The sequence below is a fragment of the Staurois parvus genome, unplaced genomic scaffold, assembly GCF_062004578.1.
Source record: "Staurois parvus isolate SC_StPar_1 unplaced genomic scaffold, SC_StPar_1.0 ptg000561l, whole genome shotgun sequence".
Classification (NCBI taxonomy): domain Eukaryota; kingdom Metazoa; phylum Chordata; class Amphibia; order Anura; family Ranidae; genus Staurois; species Staurois parvus.
Window position 1 is genome coordinate 549,791 of NW_028318357.1, and position 24,409 is coordinate 574,199.

Sequence of the window (24,409 nt, forward strand, 5' to 3'; positions counted from 1 at the left end):
TCCCAGGACCGCTTGGAGCCAACTGAGCGGAAGCGCCGAGGAGCTCTGAAAGGCACTCATTGGTTGCTAGGGACGCAGCGTCATTAACAACCCATGCCACGCCCCTGTCGTACGCTTCTCCTAGCTCGCGCTTTCCGCTTGCTGGTTTAGTAGAGAGGGGTTTTGCAGACTGGAGCTCCATTCGAAAGGAAACATGTGACCTCCACTTTTTTTCTACGGATTGTTTTTTACAGTAAAGTTCATTTTACAAAAAAAATGGTGGACTGGAGGTCACATGTTTCCTTTCGACAGTGGAGCTCCAGTCTGCAGCCAGACCCTTTGGCAGCTTAGCCTCGAATCCCGCCCCTCTCTCTAACCACACGTTATTGACGTGGCCGGGGCTATGCGGCGTGACGTGTATGGGCGGAGCTAGGGCGGGGAGCTGGACGCTGCTGTCAGACAGTCATGGAGGTTCGCTACAACTTGAAGAGCCCGGGTAATAGAGGGGACGGGGGAGGCAGCTGTGTGCTGCGATCGGTGTGTCTGTGTTGTCATCGTGCCATTGGTGTGTGGGTGTGTGATGGCACACAGTTGGTGTTCTGCAGTCGGTGTGGGTATGATGACCCAGTTATTGTGTGCTGTCATCTCGTAAGACCTGTGTAGGCACGGATTACCTGGAGTCTGGGTAATACCAGCTCCGCACTATGGGACTGAACTTCTATGGCGAACTTTTACTGAATGCGATTGTCTGTCTGTAGCTGGGAGATCCCAGTCCTCAGCATTCACTCATTGATGACTCCCCCATGGTACACTTTATTATGGCCATACACACTTCAATAAATGAGCAATTTCTCAATTTCTTTTCTGATCAATCTCTCCTCATAACAATAATTGATCCACTGTTGGCAGCCCAGCTGATCGATCTGACAGGCATGAGGAAGTGGATTTTGATGGATAGTTGGAAGATATGTTCTCATCTGATCAATGAAAATATGATCAAATTGATGACCAAATCATTAACCCTGCCATGCAATGCAAAACAATTGATCATTTTGTGATCGACTCCAATCTGATCAGAAGGTGGCTATTTGCTGGATCAGTAGCTTTGATCAAATCGCACAACCAATCAGATAATACCATTGAAGCATGTATGGCCACCATGAGACTCTTTTAAATGTAGAAGAATGTTGGCAGTAGTGGGCTTTAGACTAAATAATATGTAATAACCTTTGTAAAAGTGGGTGTTTCTGTTGTACTCTATGGGTATGTGGACTAAATAAAAGTACATCTATTAATATCTATTACTTATGTGGCTCTCTGTGATTGGTTCATTCTGAAAGGATGACACCTCTGTCAAACAGAAAGAGAAAATACATTTTTGGTTTGGCAGAGCATCAGCAAAAAGGTTGGGGAGCAAGAACACACCCACAGGGGGAGATTTACTTAAAACTCAGAATCTGGTGCCGCTGTGCATAGTAACCAATCAGCTTCTAACTTCTGCTTGTTCAATCAAGTTTTGAAAATAATGCAGGCCATAGATGGGTCAAAACCGGCCATTTAAAAAAAAACGAAAAATCGGTCATTCAGTAGGCTGATGTTACCACCAATGGTATAAAAAAATCGGACGATTTTCGGCCCGTCTATGGCCAGCATTTAATTACTTCTGTCCCTTGCAGAGAGCTCCGCTATTATATTTGACATGAAAAAGTATTGCGGTTGCAACAATGTATCCATTTGTATCCATTTCGGATACAGATGTTTTTATTCGGATACAAATAGATACATTGTTGCAACTGCAAGACTTTTCTTATAAAATATAATAGCGGACTGGAATTCTTCTTTTTCTTCTTCTTTTCTTCTTCTCTTCTTCTTCTCTTCTTCTTCCTCTTCTTTTTCTTCTTCGTATTCTTCTTCTTTTTCTTTTTCTTGCAGGTCACGGCTCATGCGCAGATTTTTTATTCGTAAAACGATCGGCTGATTTGCCCATCATTGCCAGGAAAATCGGCCGATTGGCAAAATTGGCCAATTTTTTTTCCATCTTTACCGATAAAAAAAATGTGCCAAAACCCGAAAAATGGCTGACCAATTAACTCACTAACGGTGCGAAAATCGGCCTATTTTTTTTTTCGGCTGAAAAATTGGCCTATTTTTTTTTTTCGGCTGAAAAATTGGCCTATTTTTTTTTTTCGGCTGAAAAATTGGCCTATTTTTTTTTTTCGGCTGAAAAATTGGCCGATTTTTGACCCGTATATAGCCTGCATAAGGCTCCATTCACACCAGTGCGTTTTTTAGTGCTTTTTGCAGAAACGCACTACAGTCCATTTAACATGGTTTCCTATGGAACATGTTCACATCTATGCTTTTTTGAGCTGCTGTGTTTTTGGAAAGGGTCAGGGACTTTTTTAAACGCATATAGAAGCTTTGGGGTACTATAGAGTTCATTGGAGAAGCTGCTGAAATGCATGGTAGTGCGTTTTTGCCGTGTTTTTGCATTTTTTGTCTGCCCAGCAACAAAAAAAAAATCCACTTTAACAAAAAAGCAAAAGAGCTGAACAAAAACAAAGACGTGTGTAGAAAATCACAAAATGGACAAAAAGGCAAACTGCACAGGTGTGAACGAGGCCTAAAACCTGGCAGCTGATTGGTTTCTATGCATAGCTGCCCCAGATTTTGCAGCATGCAGTCTTAGTAAATAACCCCCACAGTATTTTCCTAAAGCCCATCTGCAGGGACAGTAATAATGCTCCTTTATAGAGCTGCTGCCCCCACAGGGTTAAATGATCACTTGGGGAGAAAGCACCAGGAAGTGCAGTTTTTTCTTTACCTGATCCCCTATTGCCCTAGCACCCAGCGCTCTCCATTTCTCCCCTAGGCTCCAGCAGTGGACTGTACCGTGGCATGTGTAGGGCTATGGGCTCTGTATTGGGCTTGATAATGTCAGAGGACCTGCAACCACCAGGGCACAGAGGAGTAGACGGTGTGGGGACTGTTCAGCCTGGGGGAGCAGAGGATCAGGTAAGTAAAACTGCTTTTATTGCCCCCCCCCCCTTGCAGTGTGGGAGCATCTGCACTGGACAGGAGGATTTTTCTCTCCCCTGGAGTTCAGCCTTTGCACTTATTTACACTTGCAGCAGGCATTGCCAACCCTCTGCAAAGTGATCAACAGTGGAACACTTTGCAGAGGGCGATTGACAGATAACTGGGAGGCGATACGTCCCCTTCTCTGTTTTAACCCTGATAACCCTGCACCACAAACATTTGTCCTTTAATGAACTGTGTTCATTTTGGTACTGCCTGCCAAACATGATGAGGTATCATTTTTGCTACAGTAAATCATCACGGATGTGGTATGTGTACAACCCTGGTCCAGTTGCTTTTGTATCTTATGTAAGGCAGTAAAATTGCAGCTCAACCACCTATTTTTACCACTGCCTGTGTGGACGTGCCCTAAGCCTGGGTTCACACTGATGCGGTGCGGAATTCGCAGTGTTTTTTCTGCGAATTCCGCACCAAATCAGAATCGCACCCCGTTCATGCAAACCACTGCGGGTGTGTATGTTAAGTTAACAACAACCTGAAATCGGTCTGCAAAAACACGCTGCAATGTGCAGAATTGGATCTCATAGGTGTGAATACCCATGCGATCTGATTCTAGTACAGACCAAAAAAAGGGTCCTGCACCTTTTTGGTGCGGTGTGATTAGAGCCATACATAATATATGTCTCCAATCACACCGCACACAAATCAAATGTGGTTTACACAGGAATGCGGTGAGGTTCCTGTGCAAATCACATGCGGTATACCACACCGCATATATGTGAATCCGGCTAAAAGCTGATCCCCAGGCCAGCCACCAGTGAATACAGTTGTGTATTAACTGACAAAAAAATCAAATGTGTGTTTTTTTGTTTATATGTAGTGTAAATACCTACATTTGACTCGTTATCAGCCTCTTCTAATCCCCTATACAGAAAAGCACAGACTGAGGAAGGGAGGAGCAACACTAGGAACCAATCAGGTGGCTCTGCATTCACATGTGGTGACGAGGATCTTTGTTGCTCAGTCATTGTCCGATCACATCCTGTGGTTAGGGAGGTGTCTGGGTTTTATTGCTAAAAGCAGAAGGGAAAGTCCTATCACCAACCTGGCTGTACAGTGTGGCGGAGTTACATGAATCTCAGGAATAGATGGTTTGGCAGATAAAACAGCTCCCTTATGTGTATGTATCTGTGTGCCTGGATTCCACCTTTAGCCTGGGTTCACATATATGCGGTTCGGTACATCACATGTGATTCACACAGGAACCACACTGCATTCCTGTGCAAATCACATGCGAGTTGTGTGCGGTGCGATTGGAGGCATACATTTTGTATGGCTCTAATCGCACCACACCAAAAAGGTGCAGGACCCTTTTTTGGTCCACACTAGAATCGGATCTCTTGGGTATTCACACCTATGCGATCCAATTCTGCACATCACACCGCGTTTTGCGGACCGATTTCGGGGTGTTGTTAACTTAACATACACACCCTTAGCGGTTCGCATGAACGGGGTGCGATTCTGATGCGGCGCGGAATTCACACAGAAAACGCTGCAAATTCCAGACCACATCAGTGTAAACCCTGGCTTAATGCATATTTAAACACTACTCTAAAAAACACATCTAACCTACGAGTCCCAATTAGGTTACAAAGGTGGAGCAAGAAGGGGGGGCATACTGTCAATCATGTGTCCCAGGACCACCTAGAAAGACGGGAGCAAATGCTTGGAGATACTTTGTTAAAGCTGAACTCTGGTATAAGCAAATATTGTCTAAATACAAGACTCACATGCACAGTATTTCTTCCAGCTCTGTGCAGTCATTTTACAAGATGTGGATGTATATCCTTTGTGGTGATTGGGCACAAAAAATGTTCATATAAATATATTTCTCAGAGTTCAGCTTTAAGTAACTTGTAAGATCATCCGGTAAAAAGAAGGAAATCCAGAAGGACAGTACTGGAACAAGTGAAGGATAAGATCATTTATTTGTGTTACTTTTACATGCACTAAAGTGCTTTTACACTGCTGCGTTGCAGCTTGGCCACAACATGGGTACAGCGCAGTTTACCCGTGGTGTTCTTGTAGGTTACCTGCGGTCTCCCATAGACTTCTGTTAGATTGCTTTTGGTGCATTTTCTGAAAAAGAACCAGAAGTCCTGGATGCTGCATTTTTAGACAATATTTGAGGAAGCGTATCAAAACCGCATGATCTAATAGATGTCTATGGGAAATTGCCCTAAGGCTAGGTTTACACCTATGCAGTTTGCGTTTGATCCGTTTCTGCAGTGCTTTTTACAGTGTGTTTTACACATGCGTTTTTGATGTGTTTTGAGGGGGGTTTCTTGTTGCTAGGCAGATGAAATCACATGAAAAAGGCAGCAGAAACGTACTACATGCTTTTCTGCAGCACCTTCATTGAAGTCTATAGAACCAAAAACGCAATTTCTTTTGCATTTAAAAAAGTCCCTGACCCGTTCCAAAAAACGCACCAGGTGAAAACGAGGAGATGTGAATGTGTCCCATTGGAAATCATGTTAAATGGACTGTAGTGCGTTTCTGCAAAACACTGCGGAAAACGCTTAGGCGTGAACCTAGACTAAGGGCTAGTTCACACTAGATGCAGTTCAGTGTGCTTTTTTTCTCCATCAAAAATGCATTCACAGTGTTTTCCATGTATTCCAATGGCCCTGGTTCACACCAGTGCAGTCAGTTCCAGTTTGTTTCCGATGCAGAAAAAAAAAGTAGAGCATGCTGCATTTTTTCTGCATAGAACCATACTAGAACATAGCAAACTGCATCAAAACTGCACTGGAACTGCGTGTGGTGTGAACTGTAAGCAAAAATGTATCCGGATAGCATCCGGAGTGCGTTTTTGTAGTGTGAACTGGCCCTAAAGGTCTCATATGCACCAGCTTTTATTTATTTTTTATGCCTGTAAACGCACCTCTGTTAGCCTATGTGGCTTTTACAGTCCTATTTGAAGTGGAGCGTTTACAGGCAGACAAAATAAAGCACCAAAGGCACATTCTGGAACTTTTGAGAAGAAAAAGGTATAAACGTGAGCATAAATGTATTCCAATGGCCTGATTATATTTATTTATTTTATTTATTTCAGGTACTTATATAGCGCCGTCAATTTTCGCAGCGCTTTACATATATATTGTACATTCACATCAGTCCCCAGCCCTCAATGGGTGTACAATCTAAGGTCCCTAACTCAAATTCATATACAAGGGCCAATTTAGACAGGATCCAATTAACCTCCCAGCATGTCTTTGGAGTGTGGGAGGAAACCGGAGTACCCGGAGGAAACCCACACAGGCACAGGGAGAACATGCAAACTTCAGGCAGGTGGTGCCGTGGCTGGGATTCGAACCAAGGACCCTAGTACTGCCAGGCGGAAGTGCTAACCATTTAGCCAATGTGCTGCCCAATTACTGTTCTGACCAGTGGAATGCATTTATGCTCAAACACCATACACGCATCAGTGCACATACATATTGTAACATTAGAGGCAATTTTTTTTTTGCCAAAATCTGCTCAAAAAAAATTTCATGAGCCTGTGTATACGGGGTGTGATTTGTAACAATAATGCTTTTAAATTTAAAAACACAATTTTAATGGATATTGACTCACGCAGACTTTAATGTAGCTTATGATTCTGCATTTTGGTCTTTCAGGTGAAAAAGTCCACAGTTCATGAAACAAATGTACAAATGTGATTGACAAGCTGTGCGTTTCACCTCCTCCATGAGAAATAGCCAGTAGGGCTTGATGTTGGGTGATTAATGTGCAGAAACCACACACTTCTGCCATGGTTCACATGAATGTACATTGGTTAATTGCTCAGGCAGTTTGCGGCATGACCTAGATGTATAATGGATAATAAAAAGGTTTAACTTGTGACATGTCTGGCTTTTTTGAACATTAAAATATAGTTTTGCTCAGTTATCACTCAGAGACTAATACATATTAAGGCTCATGCACACAGCCTTTTAGGGCTGCACACTGCCCAGATCAGTGTATTTCTGAAACAGGCATGGCCAGGAGTTTCTGATCAGGCAGGACGCCTGTACAAATCAATGACAGGCCAATACTGTCCACATGTAATCACACGTTGAGTGATTGCATCCAGGGGTGCACATTCATTGTTAACTGAATGTAGACAGTCCATGGGCACTCATCTGTCCCTAACCGCATGTAATCACTTCATGTGTGATCAGGAGTTCCGGCATCTCTGATGTTACCTTTTTGTATGCTTGTCTTCACTCAGTACAGGAGTCTTTAGCCCCGGTTCACATATATATGGGATTCTGAATATGTTTTCAGGAGCAGGAATCGGATGACAGTCGAAATGTGCTTCTTTTGTGGGTGTTGATATACACTATATTGCCAAAAGTATTGGGACACCCCTCCAAATCATTGGATTCAGGTGTTCCAATCACCTCCATGGCCACAGGTGTATAAAATCAAGCACCTAGGCATGCAGACTGCTTCTACAAACATTTGTGAAAGAATGGGTCACTCTCAGGAGCTCAGTGAATTCAAGCATGGTACTGTGATAGGTTGCCACCTGTGCATCCGTGAAATTTCCTTGCTAGTAAATATTCCACGGTCAACTGTTAGTGGTATTATACCAAAGTGGAAGCAACTGGGAACAATAGCCACAAGGTGTAGGCCACATAAAATTACAGAGTGGGGTCAGGACATGCTGCAGCGCACAGTGCACAGACGCCACCAACTGTCTGTAGAGTCAACTGTGCAATAAGTCCATCTGTGAAATTTCCTTGCTACTGAATATTACACGCTCAACTGTTAGTGGTATTCAGGGGCGGACTGACCATTCGGAAACTCGGGAACTGCCCGAGGGGCCGGGGTCAGTAAGGGGCCCGATGAGATGCCCCTGGTACCTTTCATAGGCTTTTTTGGGTGTGGTTTGAGTGTGGGTCAGGATACAGGGGTCCCATGATCCCCTATTGCCCGGTGGCCCCATGAGTTGTCAGTCCGCCCCTGGTGGTATTATAACAAAGTGAAAGTAACTGGGAGCAACAGAGCATGTTGGAGCGCATAGTGCGCAGAAGTTGCCAACTGTCTACAGAGTCAATAGCTAAAGACCTCCAAACTTCATGTGGCCTTCATATTAGCACAACAGTGTGTAGAGAGCTTCATGGAATAGGTTTCCATGGCCGAGCAGCTGCATCCAAGCCTTATATTACCAAGTGCAATGCAAATCATTGGATGCAGTGGTGTAAAGTCTGCTGCTACTGGACTCTAGAGCAGTAGAGACATGGTCTCTAGAGTAACCAATCACACTTCTTTGTCTGGCAATCCAATGGATGTGTACTTGCCTGACTGCATTGTGCCAAGTGTAAAGTTTGGTGGAGGGGGGATTATGGTGTGGGGTTGTGTTTCAGGGGTTGGGCTTGGCCCTCTAGTTCCAGTGAAGGAAACTCATAAAAGCGTCAGCATACCAAAACATTTTGGAGAATTTCATGCTCCCAACTTTGTGGGAACAGTTTGGGGATGGCCCCTTCCTGTTCCAACATGACTGCGTACCAGTGCACAAAGCAAGGTCCATAAAGACATGGATAAGAGAGTTTGGGGTGCAGGAACATGACTGGCCTGCACAGAGTCCCTGACCTCAACCCGATAGAACACCTTTGGGATGCATTAGAGTGGAGACTGTGACACAGGCCTTCTTGTCCGACATCAGTGCCTGACCTCACTAATGTGAGATACACCTAAACCTTGTGGACAGCCTTCCCAGAAGAGTTGAAGCTGTTCTAGCTGCAAAGGGTGGGCCAACTCAATATTGAACCCTATGGACTAAGACTGGGATGCCATTAATGTTCATGTGCATGTAAAGGCAGGCTTCCCAATACTTTTGGCAATATAGTGTATGTACATTTGATCCGCGTTGTGTTTTTTGGTGAGTATCTGGTTTTGTCATATGGTTCAATGGCATGATCATCTAATGATTTTTGGAGAAAGAGAATGACTCTCATCAAAAGCAGACTGCTGTTCATCTGGAAATGCATATTCTAAAAATGCTGATTCACACTAAAAAACTGAGCAATTTTGGAACGCATATGTGTGAACCTGAGCTAAAGCCATTGATTGCATGGTATACAAATATTGACTTTCATTTCTGAAGTTGCCACTCCTCCTCCCCAAATACACACTTGCCTTTTGTTTAGAGAAGCCTTTCTCAACCAGGGTGCCTTGAGGTTTCTTCAGGGGTGCCGTGGCAAAATGTCTAAAAATTACCCAAAACTTGTATACAAGCCTGCCTTTTAGTTACACCAAGCCATAGGTTTTCATTATGCACCGCCGGCGTCCTGACAACCAATGACATCATCCATTGATAAGGAGGAGGTCGGTTGCCTGCACAACATCCTAGTTTGACCCTGCCCCTCTCCATCAGTGCTGGGGTCACATTAGCTGAGTGATGGAGAAAAACTGAGGGAGAAGAGAAACACTGGAATACTAGTCAGTACCAGTGTACAGAAGTGTATTTGCTTTGGAAGAATAAATCACCTCTAATGTTGAGTGTCCTACATGTGTGGATGTTGCTGCTTTATATAAAACTATTAGAATAGTTTTTCACATTTTAGAATGGGGTGCCCTTTTAAAATTATGGACAGTCTTGAGGCACCCTGTTTTAGAATGGGGTACCTCAAGACTGTTCATATTTTAAGGGGTGCCTGGGGAATGTCCATAATTAAAGGGTGCCTTGGAACTGTCCATAATTTTAAAGGGTGTTTCAGGACTGTCCATAATTTTAGAAGGTGCCTCGGGACTGTCAATTTTAAAGGGTGCCTTTGGACTGTCCATAATTTTATAGGGTGCCTCAGGACTGTCTATAATTTTAGAGGGTGCCTCAGGACTGTCCATAATTTTAAAGGGTGCCTCAGGACTGTCCATAATTTTAAAGGGTGCCTCGGGACTGTCCATAATTTTAGAGGGTGCCCCGGGACTGTCCATAATTCTAGAGGATGCCCCGGGACTGTCCATAATTCTAGAGGATGCCCCGGGACTGTCCATAATTCTAGAGGATGCCCCGGGACTGTCCATAATTCTAAAGGGTGCCACGGGACTGTCCATAATTTTAAAGGGTGCCTCGGGACTGTCCATAATTTTAGAGGGTGCCTCGGGACTGTCCATAATATTAGAGGGTGCCTCGGGACTGTCCATAATTTTAGAGGGTGCCTCGGGACTGTCTATAATTTTAGAGGGTGCCTCGGGACTGTCCATAATTTTAAAGGGTGCCTCGGGACTGTCCATAATTTTAAAGGGTGCCTCGGGACTGTCCATAATTTTAAAGGGTGCCTCGGGACTGTCCATAATTTTAGAGGGTGCCTCGGGACTGTCCATAATTTTAGAGGGTGCCTCGGGACTGTCTATAATTTTAGAGGATGCCCCAGGACTGTCCATAATTTTAAAGGGTGCCTCGGGACTGTCCATAATTTTAGAGGGTGCCTCGGGACTGTCCATAATTTTAGAGGGTGCCTCGGGACTGTCCATAATTTTAGAGGGTGCCTCGGGACTGTCCATAATTTTAGAGGGTGCCTCGGGACTGTCCATAATTTTAGAGGGTGCCTCGGGACTGTCCATAATTTTAGAGGGTGCCTCGGGACTGTCCATAATTTTAGAGGGTGCCTCGGGACTGTCCATAATTTTAGAGGGTGCCTCGGGACTGTCCATAATTTTAGAGGGTGCCTCGGGACTGTCCATAATTTTAGAGGGTGCCTCGGGACTGTCCATAATTTTAGAGGGTGCCTCGGGACTGTCCATAATTTTAGAGGGTGCCTCGGGACTGTCCATAATTTTAGAGGGTGCCTCGGGACTGTCCATAATTTTAGAGGGTGCCTCGGGACTGTCCATAATTTTAGAGGGTGCCTCGGGACTGTCCATAATTTTAGAGGGTGCCTCGGGACTGTCTATAATTTTAGAGGGTGCCCCGGGACTGTCCATAATTTTAAAGGGTGCCTCGGGACTGTCCATAATTTTAAAGGGTGCCTCGGGACTGTCCATAATTTTAGAGGGTGCCCCGGGACTGTCCATAATTTTAGAGGGTGCCTCGGGACTGTCCATAATTTTAGAGGGTGCCTCGGGACTGTCCATAATTTTAGAGGGTGCCTCGGGACTGTCCATAATTTTAGAGGGTGCCTCGGGACTGTCCATAATTTTAGAGGGTGCCTCGGGACTGTCCATAATTTTAGAGGGTGCCTCGGGACTGTCCATAATTTTAGAGGGTGCCTCGGGACTGTCCATAATTTTAGAGGGTGCCTCGGGACTGTCCATAATTTTAAAGGGTGCCTCGGGACTGTCCATAATTTTAGAGGGTGCCTCGGGACTGTCCATAATATTAGAGGGTGCCTCGGGACTGTCCATAATTTTAGAGGGTGCCTCGGGACTGTCCATAATTTTAGAGGGTGCCTCGGGACTGTCCATAATTTTAGAGGGTGCCTCGGGACTGTCCATAATTTTAGAGGGTGCCTCGGGACTGTCCATAATTTTAGAGGGTGCCTCGGGACTGTCCATAATTTTAAAGGGTGCCTCGGGACTGTCCATAATTTTAGAGGGTGCCTCGGGACTGTCCATAATTTTAGAGGGTGCCTCGGGACTGTCCATAATTTTAGAGGGTGCCTCGGGACTGTCCATAATTTTAGAGGGTGCCTCGGGACTGTCCATAATTTTAGAGGGTGCCCCGGGACTGTCCATAATTTTAAAGGGTGCCTCGGGACTGTCCATAATTTTAAAGGGTGCCCCGGGACTGTCCATAATTTTAGAGGGTGCCTCGGGACTGTCCATAATTTTAGAGGGTGCCTCGGGACTGTCCATAATTTTAGAGGGTGCCTCGGGACTGTCCATAATTTTAGAGGGTGCCTCGGGACTGTCCATAATTTTAGAGGGTGCCTCGGGACTGTCCATAATTTTAGAGGGTGCCTCGGGACTGTCCATAATTTTAGAGGGTGCCTCGGGACTGTCCATCATTTTAGAGGGTGCCTCGGGACTGTCCATAATTTTAGAGGGTGCCTCGGGACTGTCCATAATTTTAGAGGGTGCCTCGGGACTGTCCATAATTTTAGAGGGTGCCTCGGGACTGTCCATAATTTTAGAGGGTGCCTCGGGACTGTCCATAATTTTAGAGGGTGCCTCGGGACTGTCCATAATTTTAGAGGGTGCCTCGGGACTGTCCATAATTTTAGAGGGTGCCTCGGGACTGTCCATAATTTTAAAGGGTGCCTCGGGACTGTCCATAATTTTAAAGGGTGCCTCGGGACTGTCCATAATTTTAAAGGGTGCCTCGGGACTGTCCATAATTTTAAAGGGTGCCTCGGGACTGTCCATAATTTTAAAGGGTGCCTCGGGACTGTCCATAATTTTAAAGGGTGCCTCGGGACTGTCCATAATTTTAAAGGGTGCCTCGGGACTGTCCATAATTTTAAAGGGTGCCTCGGGACTGTCCATAATTTTAGAGGGTGCCTCGGGACTGTCCATAATTTTAGAGGGTGCCCCGGGACTGTCCATAATTTTAAAGGGTGCCTCGGGACTGTCCATAATTTTAGAGGGTGCCTCGGGACTGTCCATAATTTTAGAGGGTGCCTCGGGACTGTCCATAATTTTAGAGGGTGCCTCGGGACTGTCCATAATTTTAGAGGGTGCCTCGGGACTGTCCATAATTTTAGAGGGTGCCTCGGGACTGTCCATAATTTTAGAGGGTGCCTCGGGACTGTCCATAATTTTAGAGGGTGCCTCGGGACTGTCCATAATTTTAGAGGGTGCCTCGGGACTGTCCATAATTTTAGAGGGTGCCTCGGGACTGTCCATAATTTTAGAGGGTGCCTCGGGACTGTCCATAATTTTAGAGGGTGCCTCGGGACTGTCCATAATTTTAGAGGGTGCCTCGGGACTGTCCATAATTTTAGAGGGTGCCTCGGGACTGTCCATAATTTTAGAGGGTGCCTCGGGACTGTCCATAATTTTAGAGGGTGCCTCGGGACTGTCCATAATTTTAGAGGGTGCCCCGGGACTGTCCATAATTTTAGAGGGTGCCCCGGGACTGTCCATAATTTTAAAGGGTGCCTCGGGACTGTCCATAATTTTAAAGGGTGCCTCGGGACTGTCCATAATTTTAGAGGGTGCCTCGGGACTGTCCATAATTTTAGAGGGTGCCTCGGGACTGTCCATAATTTTAGAGGGTGCCTCGGGACTGTCCATAATTTTAGAGGGTGCCTCGGGACTGTCCATAATTTTAGAGGGTGCCTCGGGACTGTCCATAATTTTAGAGGGTGCCTCGGGACTGTCCATAATTTTAGAGGGTGCCTCGGGACTGTCCATAATTTTAGAGGGTGCCTCGGGACTGTCCATAATTTTAGAGGGTGCCTCGGGACTGTCCATAATTTTAGAGGGTGCCTCGGGACTGTCCATAATTTTAGAGGGTGCCTCGGGACTGTCCATAATTTTAGAGGGTGCCTCGGGACTGTCCATAATTTTAGAGGGTGCCTCGGGACTGTCCATAATTTTAGAGGGTGCCTCGGGACTGTCCATAATTTTAGAGGGTGCCTCGGGACTGTCCATAATTTTAGAGGGTGCCTCGGGACTGTCCATAATTTTAGAGGGTGCCTCGGGACTGTCCATAATTTTAGAGGGTGCCTCGGGACTGTCCATAATTTTAGAGGGTGCCTCGGGACTGTCCATAATTTTAGAGGGTGCCTCGGGACTGTCCATAATTTTAGAGGGTGCCTCGGGACTGTCCATAATTTTAGAGGGTGCCTCGGGACTGTCCATAATTTTAGAGGGTGCCTCGGGACTGTCCATAATTTTAGAGGGTGCCTCGGGACTGTCCATAATTTTAGAGGGTGCCTCGGGACTGTCCATAATTTTAGAGGGTGCCTCGGGACTGTCCATAATTTTAGAGGGTGCCTCGGGACTGTCCATAATTTTAGAGGGTGCCTCGGGACTGTCCATAATTTTAGAGGGTGCCTCGGGACTGTCCATAATTTTAGAGGGTGCCTCGGGACTGTCCATAATTTTAGAGGGTGCCTCGGGACTGTCCATAATTTTAGAGGGTGCCTCGGGACTGTCCATAATTTTAGAGGGTGCCTCGGGACTGTCCATAATATTAGAGGGTGCCTCGGGACTGTCCATAATTTTAGAGGGTGCCTCGGGACTGTCCATAATTTTAGAGGGTGCCTCGGGACTGTCCATAATTTTAGAGGGTGCCTCGGGACTGTCCATAATTTTAGAGGGTGCCTCGGGACTGTCCATAATTTTAGAGGGTGCCTCGGGACTGTCCATAATTTTAGAGGGTGCCTCGGGACTGTCCATAATTTTAGAGGGTGCCTCGGGACTGTCCATAATTTTAAAGGGTGCCTCGGGGCTGTCAATAATTTTAGAGGGTGCCTCGGGACTGTCAATAATTTTAAAGGGTGCCTCGGGGCTGTCAATAATTTTAAAGGGTGCCTCGGGGCTGTCAATAATTTTAAAGGGTGCCTCGGGACTGTCTATAATTTTAAAGGGTGCCTCGGGACTGTCTATAATTTTAAAGGGTGCCTCGGGACTGTCTATAATTTTAGAGGGTGCCTCGGGACTGTCTATAATTTTAGAGGGTGCCTCGGGACTGTCCATAATTTTAGAGGGTGCCTCGGGACTGTCCATAATTTTAGAGGGTGCCTCGGGACTGTCCATAATTTTAGAGGGTGCCTCGGGACTGTCCATAATTTTAAAGGGTGCCTCGGGACTGTCAATTTTAGAGGGTGCCTCGGGACTGTCAATAATTTTAAAGGGTGCCTCGGGGCTGTCAATAATTTTAAAGGGTGCCTCGGGGCTGTCAATAATTTTAAAGGGTGCCTCGGGGCTGTCAATAATTTTAAAGGGTGCCTCGGGACTGTCTATAATTTTAAAGGGTGCCTCGGGACTGTCTATAATTTTAAAGGGTGCCTCGGGACTGTCTATAATTTTAGAGGGTGCCTCGGGACTGTCCATAATTTTAGAGGGTGCCTCGGGACTGTCCATAATTTTAGAGGGTGCCTCGGGACTGTCCATAATTTTAGAGGGTGCCTCGGGACTGTCCATAATTTTAGAGGGTGCCTCGGGACTGTCCATAATTTTAAAGGGTGCCTCGGGGCTGTCAATAATTTTAGAGGGTGCCTCGGGGCTGTCAATAATTTTAAAGGGTGCCTCGGGGCTGTCAATAATTTTAAAGGGTGCCTCGGGGCTGTCAATAATTTTAAAGGGTGCCTCGGGACTGTCTATAATTTTAAAGGGTGCCTCGGGACTGTCTATAATTTTAAAGGGTGCCTCGGGACTGTCTATAATTTTAGAGGGTGCCTCGGGACTGTCTATAATTTTAGAGGGTGCCTCGGGACTGTCCATAATTTTAGAGGGTGCCTCGGGACTGTCCATAATTTTAGAGGGTGCCTCGGGACTGTCCATAATTTTAGAGGGTGCCTCGGGACTGTCCATAATTTTAAAGGGTGCCTCGGGACTGTCAATAATTTTAGAGGGTGCCTCGGGACTGTCAATAATTTTAAAGGGTGCCTCGGGGCTGTCAATAATTTTAAAGGGTGCCTCGGGGCTGTCAATAATTTTAAAGGGTGCCTCGGGGCTGTCAATAATTTTAAAGGGTGCCTCGGGACTGTCTATAATTTTAAAGGGTGCCTCGGGACTGTCTATAATTTTAAAGGGTGCCTCGGGACTGTCTATAATTTTAGAGGGTGCCTCGGGACTGTCTATAATTTTAGAGGGTGCCTCGGGACTGTCTATAATTTTAGAGGGTGCCTCGGGACTGTCTATAATTTTAAAAGGTGCCTCAGGACTGTCAATAATTTTAAAGGATGCCTCAGGACTGTCCATAATTTTAAAGGGTGGCTTGATTAAAAAAAGGTTGAGAAACAGGGTTAGAGAGGTATAACATTGCATTTAGGAATATGGGGAGGTTGAGGCAGAGCTCCCAATGCTGGAGCTGGAAGCAGCTATTGTATACGGAGTATCCTAGGATCTGTGCACAGGAAGTTAAAATCTGGTTACACACAGTTAGATTTTAGTATATCAGATCATTAAAGTGGACCAAGAGTAGTGTTTGAGAATTTCTCTTGAATGGAGTCTTAGGTGGGCCTTAACACTTAATAACTGTTGGTAAATTTTGTTGATCTAGTACCTGTAAGTTCCATTTCCAGACACCCTTTAGACCAGTGTTTCGTAATCTTTTTTTAAGTCACTGCACTCATTGAAAGTATGAAAAATCACGAGGCACCAAAGTATAAAATGTAGCCTTCCCTTTTACATCAGAGTTCTTATACTCCTCCTTCCAGTCACATCAGAGTCCTCACTGCCCCTTCCCACACCAGAGTCTGTCCCACCTGCACCATGGAAATGTATGATGCTGTGCCAAAATACTGGCCGCAATGCAGCACCCCCACATCCTGAGATGGTACTCCAGGGTGCCACCCCAGTTAAATTAGCTGCTCTAGACTTCTGCCTTTATTTGCTCAGTTTGCAAACATGAAATAACAGACTTTTTTAGTGTTAGGGCCACCCTACCTGTGAACCTCCTGTGAGCTTTCTTCATACATGGCCTTAGTGTGCTGAGATCTTTTCTGTGTGGTCTGCTAGGCACTGCAGTGCTTCTTTTTAGAAATCCCTGGGTTATGCTGCTATTGCACATATGCAGCTCAGCTTCCATTCATTACTATGGAAAGGCCATGCACTGTTCATCCCCAGTGAAAGGTTATTGGCTGTCATTTTCAAATGGGGAATGTGACATTCACCACCAGTGTCTCTTTCTGATGCTTGTATTTTATTACCGTTAATGTTTGGTGAATGCAAAATTCACTGCTTTATAAATATACCCATTAGTGATCTATATTGCCCATTTTATTATTTCATCTTTGTGCATCCCTGGATACTTGTTATGTGATATCTGTTGATTTTAATTCAACAGATGTTGGTTTCATTATATGCATTTGAAAACTTTTGTGGTTTTTGTGTTTGTTCTTATGATTCTGGTTTCCTTCTGGTTTTCCGTGTTGATTATTCATCGTTAACAGGAGATCTGTATGTTTACATTTTGATATAACAGTGTTTTTAAAGCCATTGTATCGTACGTCTTCGGTCACACCGAATCCGACTTTGAAATTGTGTGGCTTCACTTGAATTTGCACAACTTCAAAGTCAGATGTCAGTCCGACCTCAGGTGCGACTTGGAAGATATCTGTGTGACTTCATGCACAGATGTCTATGCAAGTCGCACTTGTTAAAAGTAGTGCGTGAAGTACTTTCAAAATCGGTGCGACTCCGACATGACCGCTTTCATTGCAGACAAAAGGGTGCGACTTGTCATGCTATTTCAAACTATAAATTCGCATTATACGTCGCACTGGTGTGACCACTGATTAAAACAGATATAAAGGCAATGTCATTCTTGCTTCTTGATTTTTTTTTTTTCTCACTTTGTAGTTTTAAGTGTATCAGTTGTCCAGTGCATGTGCATTATAGGGATGAAATGTGGTACAAAGATCCAGGGCAAAAAAATATTTCAAATTCAGTTTTTTGTTTTTTGTTTTTTTTAGTAGAAAAGGGAAGAAATGCATGCTTTGGAAGTAAAATTCCACCAATGTGTTTTTTGTTGTTTTTTTTTTTTTGTAGAGCAGGGAAAGGTTAAAAACCCTGTTGTCTGTGTCCCCACTAGGTAGATTTTCCCTGACATTCTATGGGGTGACCATGACAGGAAGTAAGGGAATAGTTACCCAAATAGGGAAACAGATGGCATAAAAAACCTGGCAGCAGTTCTAACCGTTAACCTATGAATTGTGGATAAAGTGGTGATCATTCAACCTTTTAGTGGGTACAGGCTGATGCCTGTAATGAGTATAACCACCCTAACATTTCTGCACAGAACTGATGAGCTGTTTGTGATTTTCAGATGGAGTGACCTTAGTTGTGACAACCTAGGAATGACCTGCCTGAGAATATGTTGCTTCTGTAACCCTCTTTCAGATGGTGGGGTAGCCTAAAGAAATGAATTTTGGGTGATTGCAGGAAGGGATCTTCACTGTAATGATGTGATTCTATTTACTGAAATGCATTTTAAACTGCTCGATCGAGAATTTTGAAATAGCTTTTAAAACTTTTATTTTTTTCTTCATCATCTTTTGGGGGACACAGGAGTTTTTGAACATTTTGGGTTATACTGCTGCCTACAGGAAGTTGGGACACTGTCAAACAAAGAGCATTGAAGCCAGACCCTAGTGCAGGCTGCAATTTCTGGAAAGGTGATGGGACCTTTTCCCTGTGGTTTGCGAGGCACGGCAGCCCATTCAAATGAATGAGCTGCCGTGTCATGGCCTGCAAACTGCACTATTGTGAACCGAGCCTCAAAATATAGTAAAAGTTTACTAGTATTGTGCATTATATTTAAAATGATAACCATGAAAAAAGATTTATATCCTCACCAGGGGTGGACTGACAACTCATGGAGCCCCCCGGGCAATAGGGGATCATGGGGCCCCTGTGTCCTTGGGCAAACTCAAAAAAGCCTATGAAAAAGGTACCAGGGGCATCTCATGGGGCCCCCTACTGAGCTCGGACCCTCGGGCAGTGCCCGTGTTTTCAAATGGTCAGTCCGCCCCTGATCCTCACCCTTCATATAGCTTCATGACTGACTCCCAGTTCAATTACCCTGCATATCCCATCTGAGGGTATATTTGATGTAAATGTGTGTGTGTTATTATTACTGTTTCACAGTGTAAATGAATACCTTATTGTAGTGATTATCTGCTGTTTTTGTACCATAAAGGGCTATTTTGTTTTGACCCCATCATGACAGGTGATAAAAGCATGTTGCTGCTACTAAATGTCTTAAAAAAACCACAAACCGCTGTAAAGGACAAACTGTATACGGTCAGTTAATCAAGAATACCCATGCAGAGTAGCTTATATAAAAAGTTATATACAAAAGTTTATTTATCTATACAAAGATAATAAGGAGAACATTACCTTGCAAGAAAGGACAAACAAACACCAGTCTTGGTAAATTAAAAGAACCTGTCCGTACTAGAAGGTATGCTTATGGTCAGTGATGTAGACCAAAACGGCCCTGGAGCCCTATGTGTTTAGATGTACACCACTGAGTGAGAGAGCAGGCTGAAAAATAGCTCATAATGTTGTACTCAATAATGACATTATAGTAACCAGCCTCACACAGATGAGTGATGAGAACTGTAGGCTAGTATGACGGAGGGTGATTAATAAAACCTTGGCTTAAATATCAGATAAGTCCTCCTATGAATTACCGTAGTTGAAACACCAATTGTGGCAGATCATAGGGTTCCACATCATTCAAATGGTTAATTGATTGTCATTCCACCTATGAACTCAACATAATGCACAGTCATCATAAGTGCACCCTTGCTGGATATCTGAAACTGCGTTGCAGTAGAAATATAAATGATAGCAATATAAAGTCAACAGGAAATTCCCACTCGAGGTAACCCCCTCCAATTTGCTAACCTTTTGCTCCATACATGGTGAACATGTGGAGGAACAATAGCCGGCACCATGGACTACTTAGTGCTAGAGTTGCAGAAGTTGTAGATTGGAATTAGAAAGCTGCTATAGTGGCAGAATAATTGTAAATGTCCATATAATCCAAAGGAGGATAGCAGCTCTTTCAATACGGCTATCTATATTGTAAAAGTCCAGTACAAATACAGAGAGAGAGAGAAATTATGGTGGCTAACAAATTAGATGATAATCAAATTCATCGGTATAAATACAGTGCATCCAGAAAGTATTCACAGCGCTTAACTTTTGCCACATTTTGTTATGTTACAGCCTTATTCCAAAGTGGATTTAATTTTTTTCCTCAACATTGTGCAAACAATACCCCATAATGACAATGTGAAAGAAGTTCGTTTTGAAACCTTTGCAATTTATTAAAAATAAAAAATGTAAAAACCACATGTACATAAGTATTCACAGCCTTTGCTCAATACTTTGTTGAAGCACCTTTAGCACCAATTACAGCCTCAAGTTGTTTTGAGTATGATGCTACAAGCTTGGTACACCTATTTTTGGGCAATTTCTCAAAGGCTTCTTTGCAGTACCTCTCAAGCTCCATCAGGTTGGATAGGGAGCATCGATGCACAGCCATTTTCAGATCTGTCCAGAGATGTTCAATCGGGTTCAAGTCTGGGCTCTGGGTGGGCCACTCCAGGATATTCAAGGAGTTGGCCCATAGCCACTCCTTTGTTATGTGGGCTGTGTGCTTAGGATCGTTGTCCTGTTGAAATATGAACCGTCGCCCTAGTGTAAGGTTCAGAGCTCTCTGGAACAGGTTTTCATCAAGGATATCTCTGTATATTGCTGCATTCATCTTTCTTTCGATTCTGACTAGTCTCCCAGTTCCTGCCACTGGTATTGGCCAGGTGGTGAGCGGTACCTGGTTTCCACCAGACATGACGCTTGGCATTCAGACCAAAGAGTTAAATCTTTGTTTCATCAGACCAGAGAGTTTTGTTTCTCATGGCCTGAGTCTCTCAGGTGCCTTTTGGTAAACTGCAGTTAGGCTGCCTTTTGCCTTTTTACTGAGGAGTGGCTTCCATCTGGCCACTCTACCATACATGCCTGATTGGTGAAGTGCTGCACAGATGCTTGTTCTTCTGGAAGGTTCTCCTCTCTCCACAGAGAAACGGTGGATCTGTTTCAGAGTGACCATTGGGTGCCTGGTTACCTCCCTGGCTAAGGCTCTTCTCCCTCTATTGCTCATTTTGGCCGGGTGGCCCGCTCTAGGAAAATTCCTGGTGGTTCCAAATTTCTTCCATTTACGGATGATGGAGGCCATTGTGCTCACTGGGACCTTCAATGCTGCAGAAATTTTTTTTGTACCCTTCCCCAGATCTGTGCCTCGATACAATCCTGTCTCGGAGGTCTACGGACAATGTCTTGGACTTCATGGCTTGATTTGTGCTCTCACATGCACTGTTAACTGTGGGACCTTATATAGACAGGTTTATGCCTTTCCTAATCATGTCCAATCAACTGAATTTCCCACAGGTGGACTCCAATCAAGTTTTGGGGAACATTTCAAGGATGATCAGTGGGAACAGGATGCACCAGAGCTCAATTTTGAATGTTATGGCAAAGGCTGTGAATACTTATGTACATGTGGTTTTTTTTGTTTTTAAGAAATTGCAAAGAGTTCAAAACAAACTTCTTTCACATTGTCATTATGGGGTATTGTTTGTAGAATGTTGAGGAAAAAAATTTAATCCATTTTGGAATAAGGCTGTAACATAACAAAATGTGGCAAAAGTTAAGCGCTGTGAATACTTTCTGGATGCACTGTAAATCAGTCACTTACTGCCACCTCAAATGCGATGCAATAATCAATCTCTCTGATGCTCATTCTTCACTTCTGAAGTAAGGATGCTATCACATCCTTGTTGCGCTGCCGTGTGTAAATCACCAAAGTATACATAGGAGGATATGGGTTACCCTGATGTGGTGTGCATCGGGCTCCATCCGACCTTACTACGTCCATCATAAGGAAACTTGCATACGTCGTTTCCGGATGTGATGACTTCACTACGTTGACGCATTTCGTCCGGCAATCATTGCAGACTTTGTCAGAACTAGGAGGGGACAGTCATACGCTGCTTTATATACCTTATCTCGTGCGGATGGTACTATCATTGCACCCTGTTGTGTTGAGATGTCATCATAACATCCTAAAACTAATAAAATTGGACTGTGAAGAGATATCAATGAATCTCTAATTATGGATGGTCAGTAGGTGAGGATCAGAATCTATTACCATATCTTTTAACTCTTAATGATGTTTTGCTTTACTCAAAGGAACAATCATAAAGTATCCCTGGTTATAAATAGAAAAGGGCCTAAACAAAACAAGGGAGTTTAATCAAGAAATACTTTGAAGTTTAATTCCGTGTTTAGCCCCCTAGGTATTAAAGTGCCAAGCATATGAATCCAATTTTTTTTTTTTTAAGCAAAACCTTATCATAATCTCCTCTTCCAGGCGAAAAATGGAATAAGAAGATACCTTTTACTTTTAGGCCTTCTACCTGTCCATTATGTACTTCTTAAAATGCTGTACTAATAGGTTTTCTTTTTCCATCTCAGATTTTTTTATGATTACTTTTAATATCTCTTTAAGTATTCACCAATGCGGATCCTCAATTGTATTTTAGTCTTTCCTATATAAAATTTCTTACAAGGACATCCCAGCATATAGATAACTCTACTGCTTGAACAGTTTATAAATCTCTTTTTTGTTTTGTCCGTTTTTGGTGAACACTCGACTTTTTTTGATAAAAGGGCATATCTAGTAATGGCCGCAATGATGCATTCAGGACAATTCAGATGTATTTGTCAGCCAATTGCCTTTCAATTTTTGTTTTAAATTCAAAATTTACTTATAGATCACTCAAATTAGATGTCCTCTTTGCTACCATCTGACATCTAGTCTCAGCTATATCAGCGATGGTCGGATTGGCTGTCAAAACATACCAATGAGTTTGTAAAATCTTTTTAACATCACACCATTGTTGACTAAACTTGGTGATAAATCTAGTTGGTCCCTTTTATTCCTTTGTTCTTTCATTACGTTTGTTTTTTAAGAGATCTTGTCTCTCTGTTCTTAGGGTTCTATATTTGGCTTTCTTTAATGTTCTAATGTTCTATGTGAATAGCCCCTTTCCCTAAATCTGTTTCTTTCATTTTTATTTAGTATCGTCAGGAATTCGAGAAATTTGTCTTCAGTTCCATTCCAAAGCACCAAAATATAATCGATGTACTTCAGCCATTTAGGAACATTGATGAATTGTAAATTATCTCCAGTTCCCACAGTACTAAATGAAGGCATATGCTGGAGTCCAAGGGGTTCCCGTAGAGGTACCACAAATCTGTTGGTAATTGGCTCCTAGGAACTGGAAGCAGTTATTAAAAAGCATAAATTCCAAGGGATCCAAGATAAATTTATTTTGGGCTCCCATTTCTGGATAATGTAGCCATGGAATCAAGCTACTGTTTTCATACCCCAAGCATGTGGAATAGATGTGTAGAGGGATTGCACATCGATTCCTACCAGTGGAGTACTTCAGTACCTTATTTGCTCTGAAACTATTTAAGCCAAGGTTTCATTAATCACCCTCCGTCATACTAGCCTACAGTTCTCATCACTCATCTGTGTGAGGCTGGTTACTATAATGTCATTATTGAGTACAACATTATGAGCTATTTTTCAGCCTGCTCTCTCACTCAGTGGTGTACATCTAAACACATAGGGCTCCAGGGCCGTTTTGGTCTACATCACTGACCATAAGCATACCTTCTAGTACGGACAGGTTCTTTTAATTTACCAAGACTGGTGTTTGTTTGTCCCTTTTTGCAAGGTAATGTTCTCCTTATTATCTTTGTATAGATACACAAAAAAGTTTTGTATATACGGTAACTCTTTTTATATAAACTACTCTGCATGGGTATTCTTGATTAACCGACTGTATACAGTCTGTCCTTTACAGCTGATTGTTTTTTTTTTTTAAGACTTTTAGTAGCAGCAACATGCTTTTTATTACCTGTCATGATGGGGTCAAAATAAACAAAAATTAGCCCTTTATGGTACAAAAACAGCAGATAATCACTACTATAAGGTATTAATATGGGGATATGTAACTTGTATCGCAAACAACGTTTTCATGCGTAGGCACTCCATCATATGCTTTTTCGTTTGTACATGTGGGGGGTGGGGGGTTAATGTGCTTGGGTGTAACTTTAATATTTTACAATTAAAAAAAAAATTTTTTCAAATTTTTTTTTTTTTTATCACCTAGGGGGCTTTTTGTCCCCTATGTGATGATTTTTGGTGACAGGTTCTCTTTATTGAGACATCCAAGGTCTACAAGACCCAGGATGTCTCCCCTCTACTCCACTGGATGTAATGCTTTGTTGATGTTAAAAGCAATCTGTATATACTGTGAAAAATATATTAACTCTTTACTGTGCACAGGAGAGAAAACACAGAATCGTTGCGAGAAAGATCTATCGTCTTATTGAGAATAGTACAACGGCTTTAGTACAGCTTAGAGATAGGAATTACGTCACGTGTCAGTTGGCTGGACAATACACTTCTATGTCTTAGTAGGCGCTCAAGGTCACAGCTGGCTATGCGCCTAGGAATAATGTTATCTCTAGTTTTTCTCATGAGAATGCAGCTGAAGAAAAGAATCTTTAAAGAAGAACCCTATGTGTATAACAAATATAAAATAAAGTCTCTAAAGCATAGCTCTGAGCGAGGCCAAGTTGCTTAGCTTCCACCTGACAGGTGAGCCCCGCAGGAGGGCAAAAGGTTGAAGAAAAAACCCGG

General features: G+C 43.5%; 1 protein-coding gene across 2 annotated transcripts in view; it reads left to right on the top strand.

The window, feature by feature from the left end:
* Positions 1-328: 328 nt before the first annotated feature.
* Positions 329-24,409, top strand: part of UBE2J1 (ubiquitin conjugating enzyme E2 J1) — a 59,964-nt gene continuing 35,883 nt past the window's right edge. The window contains exons 1-2 of one of the 2 annotated variants that reach the window (XM_089691300.1): positions 362-475; positions 2,852-2,994. Coding sequence is in view for 1 of the 2 variants with exons in the window: in XM_089691299.1 (XP_089547425.1) it covers positions 445-475 (31 nt within the window). In the remaining variant the exon portion in view is untranslated. Of the gene's footprint in view, positions 476-2,851; positions 2,995-24,409 lie in introns of both variants that reach the window. The other variant, XM_089691299.1, reaches the window with a different exon arrangement.